At 41.1% G+C, this 12,094-nt stretch overlaps 1 protein-coding gene across 1 annotated transcript; it reads right to left on the reverse strand.

The window, feature by feature from the left end:
* Nucleotides 1-10,549: 10,549 nt before the first annotated feature.
* Nucleotides 10,550-11,227, reverse strand: LOC127220188 (high mobility group protein B1-like). Its single transcript, XM_051181908.1, has 2 exons — nucleotides 11,036-11,227; nucleotides 10,550-10,954 (listed from the first exon to the last, which is right to left on the reverse strand). Exons 1-2 carry the CDS (start codon nucleotides 11,225-11,227, stop codon nucleotides 10,550-10,552), a joined length of 597 nt encoding a protein of 198 aa, XP_051037865.1.
* Nucleotides 11,228-12,094: the final 867 nt, after the last annotated feature.

Genomic DNA, 12,094 nt, shown 5'->3' on the forward strand with positions numbered 1-12,094 from the left:
TGTGATTCACACAATGAATAGCACAGGCTAGCAATTGTGTGGAATGTAGACACAATGCCATCCTGATACCTTAGCCTCAGTGAGGTAAGCAGACAGGAGAGGAAAGAGAAGGAGCACAAGTAGGCTGGCAGGGTTGGGAGTGTGTGGTATACTTCTGTGGCTGTGATAGTACTAGATTCATAGGAAGAATTCTTGCAGCATCAAGGGATATTATTTCTGCCATTCTCCATCTGGAAGTTTTCACTTCCCTAAGTTGGAAAGGGAGGGAACTTCCTTGGCCTCTTCAGGACACACTTTGTCCCCCAAAAGAGGGAACTAAAACTCTCAATATGGGATCCTAATGAAGCCAGAGCAACCCAAGGAAAAGCCTCTGGGATTCTAGATGGTCCATCCTTGAATGGGCATAATGAAACATGAGGATTCCATGCAATTTGTGTTGAATTTCTAGTTAAAAAATTCACAAATCAGTGGAAAGGGACTTGTGTAAGTGGAAGAGAGAAGCCTTCACACTAAAACCACCTCTGAAGCCAGGGCTTCTGTCCAGCATATCCCCCCATAGCTCTGATGTCCATGGTAGCTTTCCAGAGGGTCTCTGTGTGGAGATGGCAAAGGAAAACCTCCTCTTTGCAAAAAAATGTGGGTCAGCCAGGGAGACTCAAAAAGACCACAGTCAAGTTAGTCTTTGGGACTGAGCATCTTGACCATGAGAAGGGTGGAGGTTTGTTGGGGTGGCTGTGAGTTGGCAAAATGAAAACACAAGTGTGGAATCAACATCTAGGTGCCATGGAAAGAAGAGAGATGTGTGATGGAGAACTGAAGATGAGAGAAAAGGGGAGAATGGCTGCTAGAAGTGAAGAAGACACCAAGAGAGCCAGAAATAGGTTGACAGGAAGGATTTGTGATGATCTGAACTGGTTCTGCTGACAGAGTGTGTGTCTGTATTCTAGGGATAAGCCATGGTCATGATGCCCAAATAGTAATACAACAGCATGGTAAAATAATTAGAGTCATGGTTAGGAAATACTGGATTTATCTTGTGTGCTGTCTAACTTCTAATATATAACTCCTAACTGTGGGGTCTGGGTCCTTTGCCTTGGTCCTAGGGAAAAGTTTCTATACCCCAATAAGCCTCTCTAGCAGTCCAAATCAGAACAAATCAAACTGAGTTTAAAAAAAAAAAAGCCAAGGATTAATGGATAAAGCACTCCTGGATGATTTTTACAGCCCTCCAGGGAGGAAACAAAAAAGCAATATAGGAAAACCACATGTCTATTTTCTGAGGGGGGGGTCAATTTAAATACCCTGTGGGAGTAGCCTCATTTGAAAGAATTTCTGAGATGAGACAGGGTTTGGAAAAAGAAGGGAGTGCTTGGGGTGGAACTTCCACCAGAACATTCCAGACTCTTTGGTTATATAGCGATAAAACCAGGGGCTGGGGTGAAGCTCCCACCAGAACTTGTAGATGTCCATTTCATGTTGTACTCATAGGTTGAAGTGTCAACTGAACACAGCCCAGACACTTAGTAAGATCCTGCCCAAGGCAGGAGATCCCAAACTGTAAGAAAGAAGAGAAGTACCTGAGAGTAGTAAGGATGTATAAATTGTCTCCTTGGACTTGACTATGAATGTGGTAAGACTAGCTGCTTGAATTCCTGCCATGATTTCCCTGAAATGATTCACTATAATGTGGAAATGTAAGCCAAATAACCCTGCCCCACACTGAAAGAGGAAGGGAACCACAGCAAAGCAGTCAGATGTTCATCCCTGAGTTTGTCATGTTACCGGAGTTAGGGTAGGTACCTGTGTTCCCAGCAGCTGGGCTTGGCCACACATCCCCAGTAGACTAATTGAAAGAGCCAAATTAAAAGTGAAAAGTAGATGAAGGAGGTTAATTAAGTGTAGGTGCATTGGGTAAGGGGGCAAAAATATTCAGAGACAGGCATAGCCTCCACCTACCCACGCCTGTCCATCCGTCCATCTATCTTTCAGGTCCCTGAATTAGGACAAATTTAAAATAGAAGGCAAGAGAAGTGCACAGTTAAGCAGCCCATCACTGACCACTATTCCTTGGGCTCCTGGTTTACCTGTAGGGTGGTTTGATAAATCATTGCTATCCTGTGAAACCCCTTTCTTGGAGACAAGTTTCAGGCTTACCCAAGTGTCAATCTTCTTCCAGCGTGAAACTTATGGGAGAAATTCCAATCAACTAGGGTGCCTTGTTTCAATAGTCCAGACAGCTAGTCTCTTTGGAATGCCCTCATTCCCTGCAGGCAGGCTGTTTAGTCTATTGTAGAGTTTCTCTGAGCTGATTCTTCTGGGGGAATGAGAAGATTTTGCTATGATCTCAAACACGTTTTTTGGGTACTTCAGCTGGACTTCATTCTGGTGGATGCTGATTTTCCTTGTGGCCATGTTCAATATCTTCTTGCCCCTCCTCTCCTTTGACTAAGGACTGTTCTGGATTCTATCTGCCCAAATGAAGTAGGGCCCCTGAAATCAGACTTAGGAAAACATTTGTAAAGGTTTTGCAAATGAGCCTTCCTGCTCTTATTTATGGACCATTCACTGACCAAGGCAGAGTTTGCATCTTTACCCAGCCATTGACAGAAAGTAATATACTCCAGACACCATCCTTCTCTTTCTTGCCTGCTCTGTGGTACAGACTACCATGTCAAGGCTGTGGTAAGTGCTTCCTTGGGCCTATTAGAGCTCTGCACATACTTGCTTTGTGGTGGGGTGAAGCATCTCCCCTCCTTTTCCAGGCAGGGTGAGGGAAGTAGGGAACCTCAGCTTTTTAAATATCTGTAACCTATGATATTTCAGTCTTCGAGGAAAAACTAAAACAAAACCAGTCAGCCACATCCTAATAGCCAGTTAAAAGAAAGAAACAAAAACAAAAACCCTACTAAAGAGAAAGGAAACATGTCCACCAAATATAATAAAATGTGCTGAGATACCACAAGATTTCACAGGGAAATTCAATCATCTCAATAGTGAATCCAATATTGAATAGATGTGAGCATGCACGCATATTCCTACTAGTATATGGATCTGTGTGGGTGGCTTTGAGGGCCTGACATTGAAAACAGCTATTTTCCTTAAACACATTCCACCTTGTTTATTGAGACAGGGTTTCTCACTGGAACTCACTGATTTGGCTAGACTGCCCTAGCCAGCAAGGCCTAGGGGTCTTCTAGGCTCTGTCTTCCCAAAGCTAGGATCATAGGCTAAGCTCAAGTACAGTTTATCCAGTGATAGCTTCTGACATTCCAAGGATAAAAAAGAATCAAGGTCTCCAAAACTTTTTCGAAACCCAGTTTTCTTTAGATAAATTTGATTCGCTTATTAAGCATAAAGGGAACTTCATAGAAAAAGATGAAATTGGGATATTCCTAAATACTTAGAAATGGACTCTTAATTAGTTCCTGTAAGTCCTTTGCGTATGTAACTAGTAAAAGTAAGATAATATCCTCATTTAAATTAAAATAATTTAGAAAATGAAAAAAAATTTTTAAAAAATGAGTTAGATTTAATTTTGACATGTGGAATTTCTATCCATTGTTTGCTTTTGACAGCCATCTTAATCTTTTCCTGTCTGTCTTCCATTTTCCTTCTTGTTTGTATGCTTGTGTTTTTGTTTGTTGTAGACACTCTTAAGCCACAACACCTGGCACAGTTGCTGTAAGTGAATGCCTTTGATTTGGAAATTAATGAATAGTCTTAATCTATTTCTTGTACTTTCAATAGCATGTTGTTGGCATCCAGTGAGGGCCTTTGCAGGGCTGCTTCTGGTGTCACATCATGCTGGAGAGCTGTGAGCTAGAAGGCAGTGAGGTCTGACTGTTATAGCAAAGACCCTAACATAGTAACCCTTGGATTCACATGTACCTCCCACTGGCCAGTATTACCTACAGTGGTAGGTAAGTTTGACAACACTTGAACTTTAGAAGAACACACTAAAATCATAATTATAACATTGTGCTCTTACTAAATGTTTTCATTTATACTGTGTTGATTGTTCCTTAAATCTATCTCAGCAATTAAATAAGCGATATCTAGGTAACTGAGGCTTCATGCTACACTGTATCGAAGTAGGTTATAAGAAACCCAGATTAAAGCACAGATAAAACGTATTAAATTAACCAAAAAAATGACAATAGCTTAAGAGGGTAGAAAAAGGCTTAATATATAAATCAATAAACTTTCTGGCAAAGCCCAACTCTTCTATACACAAAATATATATCTCTTACATAATATATAATCTTAAAACATATCTCAGAAGGGCTAGAGAGATGGCTCAGCCATTAAAGACTAGGCTCACAACCAAAAAATATCTCAAAAGCATTAAAACAATAAACTGGAACTCTAATTCATACAGTAGTGCATATACCTGGGAAGTTGAGCTCCATCATGTGTTTCTGTACCATACTAGGTTGGTTATATAAGAACTAAAGCATACTCTGCCCGTCACGTATATTTAAAAATTAATGAAAAGCTGAACTGTGACTAAGTGTCTATCCAAGCTTGAGCATTGCCCTTGACCTGATGGCAGCTTTGCTATTGAAAACATAGTCAAAAACTTACACATTTATGGATAGAAACTTTTCTGACAACCAACCCTTTAAAAGACTGAGTACATTCTAAGGGATTGTTGCCCTTGTCAGGTCAGTGTTGACATGTAAGCTACTTCCTCATTCCCAGTGTAACTATAGTTTCTTAGCACCTGTTGCGTTGCTGGACTGTGCTGGAAGCAGTCAGAAAGCAGCCTATATATGACCTGGTGTCCCTTGGAGAATTCTTGGTTTCCTTGAGCACTCAATTGAGCTGGGGGTAGTTTTCCTCTTGCCTTGGGAGAAACCAGGTTCTCCAGAGAGCTGTCTCTATAGCCTTTGTGGCCGCCAGGCAGGTCAGGGGCACATGAGGTGGGGTTATGACAGAGTTTCTCAACAACTCTGACTAGAAGAGTCCCACACTGAAGGGAATCATTATCTTCCCTCAGGCAGAGGCTACTTTTGTCCCCAAAAGGGTAATTAATACAACCACATTTCATGCTCAGAGCTAAGCCCCTGATCCACTGTGGTTTCTCTTTCAAACATAATTGATGATGCCAATAAATGTAACTCCTGCATGAGCATCTCTTGTCTTCTCATTTAAAGTGTCATTTGCTTGGAGGTGCAGTAATTAGCAGAAGTTGATTAAATCAATGGAGGTTCACATTTCTCCTCTAAGCTTTGATCCCTGTGCTCCCTGTGGAAACCCATTGTCTTCAGGTCTCTTCTCTATTAGCTCCTAGCAGGAAGTGTGCCTTCTCAGAGTACTCAGAAGAAAGCAGTTGTGGTCTGGATGTGAAATGTTGCCTTTTGGCTCCTGTGTTTGAACACTTTGTAGCTTCCAGTATTGTTTTGGAAGTTGGAACCTTTAGGAGAGAGATGAGTTTCAGCAGTGGTAGAGGACCACTGCAGACAGGCTTTAAGGTCAGCTGATCCTGCTTCCTAGGCCCTGTTGGCTGACTTTGGAATCAATGTGACAAGGTGCCTTCCCCACCATGCAGACTGTAAACCCAAATAAACCTTCCTTCCCGTAAGTTGCTCCTTGCTAGACATTCTGTCATAACAGGTGATAGTATGGAAACTATGTTTTGTTTCTGCCTCAGTTTCCCTCTTTTCTACCATATACTTACTCATTCTTCTCTTCTTCTTGTCTTAGGGACATTTTTTTTCCCATTCACTTTCTGATTTTTTTATTTTTATCTTTCTGTTTCTTCACCTTGTCTGGCATTTGTTTCATTAACTTTATACTCTCCTCCACTCCTTCCAGCCTCCCTGTAATCACACACACATTATCTTAGTAAAAGAAGAAAGTGGCTTTTTGCAAGGAAGTTCTTAATCATTCTTTTTAAATGGGTCAGGACACAATGAGGCTTCTTAGGAAGGCCTACGAAATCTTAAGCAGTTCCCATCTCTTGATCCTTTAAATGAACTCATATTGAACATTACACCACACTGAGCTATACAATGCTTGTGAGCCTCTGTGGCCCAGATTCTCCCTAGAGGAGGGGTGGCACATCTGCTCCAATGAAGTCACTGAGGAAAACATTTTGAGGTATAGATTTTATGTCACTACTAGATATTCTATCCTTGCTACATCTTTGAGAAAAAGCCCAGGGTGTCACCCTCAGAAAGCTTCTGCATTCTCTGAGTGTTCCCTCACAAATGTCCCCAAAGCTAGATGACTCGTTCTCCTGTTTCTGTGTGCAGACTGTTCTCCTAGCCACTTCTCACATCAGCGGTCTTTCTTCCTCTTCCCTTCCCTTTCCTTCCTGCTCACAGGACTGGTTACCTAGAAACTGTTCATAACCCCTTAAAAATGCACTTTCTGCTTTCTTCCAAATTAAAAAAGACACTCATGCAAATACTGAAAAAGGGAAACTTATGAACTAAGAGACATGGCAAGAGCCTGTGGGGGAGTCATGAAAGTTCCAGAAACACCAGAAGTCACCACAGCCTCTGAGGTCTAGAAAAAAAAGAAACCACAAACCCTGGCTAAGTGGTTTAGGTTTTTAAATTTTCTTTCATTTTTTTTACTGATTACATTCACTGATAAACAGAGTTTACTCCCAGTTCTCATTAAAAGCTCAGAAAACTGCAAAACTGCATTTTTTTTTAAATGAAGTAAACAAATGGCCCTTGCTTTTCCATTTAGTAGATTTAACTTGTAGAGATATGGAGACATACCTAGTAACCTTCGAAGTAGCTGTTTCATTACACATCTGGATTGGCAGGAGGGTGTTCCTGGACTCTGATTTCTTTTGTTTCTAGATTGTTGTTAGCACTAGCCTGAACGGATTTAAAATGGAAGTGCCTTGATTGGGAAGGGTAGATTGTGTTCAGGATACTGTGTGTTGTTTATTCTTTCCTTCAGTCTCCCAAATATTTCTATCACTTATATGCAATCAAAAATTCGTTGTTTGTTCCTCTGTGTTTGGTTTTGTTTCTCATTTATTTTTCAAGTTAAAGCACTCACTGGTTATTGTGAAAGCCACATTGCCCCCCAATGAATAGCTGACTCTAGCATCTGAAACTATGCACATGCTGCCCTAGGAATAGTCTACAGTGTCAACAGTGTAGATGTGTCTTCTCAGGGTCTACTGCTTTTTCAGGAGTTGAAAAGCGAACAGTGATGGACTGAACTAAAGACATATTGTTTTTAGTGCTGACAGCTATAGTAGTCTCAACATCTTTTGTGTAGCTGGATATCAGGCAGACCTGAGAGCACACACCCAAAAATATGACCCACAGTGGTTTCCTCTTACCTAATTTATCCTGCTCTTACTGTAATCAGGCATCAATAACAAGTATGGTCCTGGAAGTTTGCCTTTGTCAGAATTGCCTGGAAGTTAAAATGCAAATTACAGGGCCTCTCAGTTTCTCATACAGCCTGATCTAGGAAAGCCAGGGATTTGCATTTATCAAGCTCCCAGGTGCTGGTGCTGAGAGGGCAGACAGTGCTTTGAGGAGCTACTGTTCTAATTACAGCCCTGCACTGCAAAGTAAAATCAGCTTCTAATTTTGCTCCACATTGTGCAAGAGAAACGGAAAGATTACTTTGGGATTTTACAATTTTGATGAAGAACACATATTAAGGAAGATGTTAATTTAAAAAAAAAAAAAACCTAATATCTACTGTCTTAAGCTTCAAAGGGCAGCATGGTACAAAACAGCCAAATTTGGGTAATCTCCAACCAGCTTTGCTTTTGCTGATGAACCAAGATTCAGCAGTGAATCAGGCTACTCTTCAGGCTGAATATGTTATATACAAAACCTGTTGAGTCAGCAGACCTGCTGTAAGGTCCCTTGAAATGGTCTGCTTAACAATACGCATTTAATTAGCTGTCATCCACACAACTCAAAGTGTTGATGCTCTATGTCCTTCTGCACCTAAAGCACAAGACAGGCGGCGGCATCTTTCTTTGAAAATTTTACCTCTAGAACTGAAAATCAACCAGGATTCCCCGCATTTTTTCTTTGAATAGCAATTCAAAGCCATTGCTAGTCAAAGAAAAAATGTAAATAGTTTAGAACATGTTTTGTGTGGTTTTTTTCAACTTAGCTTTACTTTTCTCCCCTTTAACTAATAGGTATTTTTGGGTTTGAAGCATCCTTAAGGTGTTTGCCTTGTCTTTTAATTTTTTCCATATGATGTCACATCTATCTGTAAAAGAACACAAAGAGACACATGATCGACAAGCTGTCACAAGCCCAAGTTCAAACCCCGTGGGTAAAGCATTAGTATACAAGTGTGAGTATACAAGTGTGGGTCCCTAGAGCCATTATAAGCCTGGACGCAGCACTGTATCTATAATCACAGTGTTTCCACTACAAGGAGGGAGAAGGAATGAGAACCACAGGAACTCAAAGGCCAGCTAGCCTGAGGTATCTAGTGGCAACAAGAGACCCTGTCTCAAACAAGGAATAAGGCTAGGACAATGCTCAAGGCTGTCCTTAGTCAACCACATCCACATGCAAGTATTTACATATATAAAGGTACACATACCATGTGCACATCGAGGATAGAGAAAGAGAGACTGCTGCAGGATCACTGTGCTTGAACAAGTGGGCGTGGCTATGGGAGACAGTCCAGTAGAGACTTGGAGTGTAAAGCAGAAGGATAAGGAGCCACATATCACATAGGGAAGAGGAACTTGAGATGCTGTTTCTGTGGCACTTGAAGAACAATGGGGCTAGTTTGAATATTAAGCACATGTCAGCAGAAGAGCCCTCAGAGTATTTGTTTTTCCTTCCAAACCTCTGGTGTCATGCAGTATGACATACACGTCCAAAGATTGCAGAATCACTGTTGCTTATTAGCCCAGGTTTTACACGAAGAAACTGACCCAGTGAACAAGCTGGGAAATGAAAACTTGGTGAAAGAAATGAACCATGCTCTGTATGGTTCTGTTGTCTATCACTTTCTTTCTTGGCTACATTGTCTAGGTTCTTTCTCTTGGATTTTCAAGTGGAAATAGGGCACCAGGTAGATATTGCCATTGGGAAGGAAGTAGGGAGTACTGAGGAGTCTTTTCTACACTGGCTTCTTCATTTTCATCTGATTTTTTAACCATCCTTTTCTTCTTTTTCTATATAAAATTACTGTAAAACTTCATCTGAGGAATCGTGCTGTCTTCATAACTTGACTAGAATAGATCAGTTAGGTTTTTCAGGTTATTCGGTCTCTGTGATTTCTTTCCCTCCCTCCCTCTCTCCCTCCCTTTTCCTCCCTCCTTTCTGCCCTTCTTCCCTCTCATCCTTCTTTCCCTCCCTCCTTATATCTCCTTCTCTCCCTTTCTTCCTGGCTCCCTTCCTCTTCTCCTTTTCTTTCTCTCTCTCCTTCTTCCTCCCCCTCTCTCTTCCCTCCCTCCCTTCCTCCCTCCTTCTCTTCCTTTTCTCCCTTCCCCCCTATACACTTCCATCCATCCCCCATCACTGTCTCTGGTAGTCAGCTTCAAATGCTCACTTGACCCAACCTAGGCTCACCTAGAGAGTCTCATTAAGTGATTATATACATTGGGTTGTCAGGGTCATCTCCAATGATTTAATCGATGTGGAAGGACCCAGCCCATTGTAAACATCCATTCCCAAAGCAGATTAACTTCAACTTCGGCATGAATAAGACAAGCAGAGTACACAGCCCATGAGTGTGTATTCATTTGTTTCTCTCTGCTCTTGAACCTGCTGTTTGAAGTTACTACCTTCACTTTCCCAGAATGATGACTATCTCTTGTAATTGTGAGTAAAATAAACCCCTTCCTCCAGAAAGTTGATCTTTTGTCTGGATATTTTATCATAGCAATGAACATAAAATTCTACCATCTCTTTTCCTTTCCTTCTGTTTTTTACAGCATTTACTCAACTGCAAAATGCTCAAATAATATAACTTTTCCTATTGACCTTTTTGAAATACCCAAAAGATAAATGCTCGACCAAAAATCAATAGGAAAATGTGATTTTAAACATTATTGTCATTTTTGACTACAAATAAAGACTCTCCATGATAATAGAGTATATAGGATTTTGTATCATATTATTAGTAGATACTAAATTATTAATGGTCCCTTCTACCAATTTAATATTGTAAAAACTGACAATGTATTTTCACACTTGTCCTCAATCCAATGGTTTATTATATATGTTTACTAAAAACAGAATGTCTTGTGCCTGAAAAAATGGTAAATTATTTTTTCTTATAAGCTGGTAAGGCATTTAAAAAATTACACACACACACACTCGCTCACGTGTGTGTGTCTATCAATGTCCTTTGAAAGTATGTAGACTGAGAAGCAAAACAGAATAGATATAAATTATTAGTGATGTATTAGTAAGTAGGTAATATTACAAGCTAGATGTAGAAGATGCAAGATAAAGAATTACCTTTCCTTTTTTATTTCAATTTTTTTTTCTTTAGAAGAGTTGTGTACAGGGGGTTTAAATTCTTTATAGACCAAAAACAAAAACAAAAACAAACAAAAAACAAAAACAAAAAAACTGCCAACTTATTCATTATTATCATCTTCTTCATCTTCATCTTCCTCTTCTTCGTCCTCTTCCTCATCCCCTTCATTCTCCTCATCATCTTCCTCTTCCTTCTTTTTCTTGCTCTTTTCTGCCTTGACTGCGCCCTTTTTTGCTGCATCGGGTTTCCCTTTAGCTCTGTAAGCAGCAATATCCTTTTCATACTTCTCCTCCAGCTTGGCAGCCTTCTTTTCATAGGGCTGCTTGTCATCTGCCGCAGTGTTGTTCCACATCTCTCCCAGATTCTTTGCAACATCACCAATGGAAAAGCCTGGGTGTTCTCCTTTGATTTTTGTGCGATATTCAGAACAGAACAAGAAGGCCGAAGGAGGCTTCTTGGGTGCATTGGGGTCCTTGAACTTCTTTTTGGTCTCCCCTTTGGGGGGCTGTAGGTTTTCATTTCTCTTTCATAACGAGCCTTGTCTGCCTTTGTCATGTCTTCAAATTTCCCCTTTTCTTTAGCAGACATGGTCTTCCACCTCTCTGAGCATTTCTTGGAGAACTCTGAGAAGTTGACGGAAGCATCCGGGTGCTTCTTCTTGTGTTCCTCTCAGTCCAAAGAATGCATATGAGGACATTTTGCCTCTCAGCTTTTTAGGATCTCCTTTGCCCATGTTTAGTTGATTTTCATCCACGAGGCAGAGTCGCCCAGAGCCCATCCGGCTCGCACTTGCCCCGGCGCTGTCTCTATGGAGCTCAATGTACTGCCAAGTATTACCTTTCTTAGTGAGGAGTATGAGCAAAGGGGTCAAGACCAGGCTGCAGAAATGCACAGACACTGCTGACCTGAACAAGGGGGAGCTTATGAACTCTAGTCTGATAGCTAGGAAACCAGTATAGGACCAACCGTTACCCCTGAATGTGTGTGTTAATTAGGAGGACTAGGCAGTCTATGGGGCCTCTGGTAATAGATCAATATTTATCCCTAGTATAATGAATGTACTTTGGTGAGCCCATTCCTCATATAGGGATACTCTCTCAGCCTAGACCCATGGGGGAGGGCCTAGGCCCTGCTCCAAATGATATGACAGACTTTGAAGACTCCCCATGCAAGGTATCACCCTCCCAGAGGAGCAGAAAGGGGATGGGATGGGGGTTGGTGGAGGGGGGACAGAGGAAGAAGGGAGGGTGTGGGAACTGGGATTGACATGTAAAACAAGTTTGTTTCAAATTTAAATTTTAAAAAATTATCAAAGGAAAAAAAAGATGTTCTAATTTTCTGTGATCATACCTAAAAGCAAATAAATGTGAAAAAAATAAGTGGGGGAAAAAAAGAATTACCTTTCTTTCTTAAGACTGCATATTTGTAGTTCTGTAGATATCCCCTGAAGAATCCAGCTGGTCTTGGCACACTACACAGCCTTGTACTGGATTGACACCATGTCTAACAATGAGTCTGAGATGTGATAACTCTGGAGATTGAACAGGCATGCAGTCCTATTCTGTTCTGGAAATGACCTGAGTGAGCACTGAGGGGACCCCGCATGGTGCCAGCTCCATGATACATTCCCAGGGCAGTTCAGGAA

The sequence above is a fragment of the Phodopus roborovskii genome, unplaced genomic scaffold, assembly GCF_943737965.1.
Source record: "Phodopus roborovskii unplaced genomic scaffold, PHOROB, whole genome shotgun sequence".
Lineage (NCBI taxonomy): Eukaryota > Metazoa > Chordata > Mammalia > Rodentia > Cricetidae > Phodopus > Phodopus roborovskii.

Excerpts from the sequence above, each read along its gene's own strand:
- LOC127220188 (XM_051181908.1), bottom strand. The coding sequence starts at position 11,227 with ATGGGCTCTGGGCGACTCTGCCTCGTGGATGAAAATCAACTAAACATG. Across the intron at positions 10,955-11,035 it reads TCAGAGAGGTGGAAGACCAT|CCCCCCAAAGGGGAGACCAA; the intron begins GTCTGCTAAAGA and ends GAAAACCTACAG.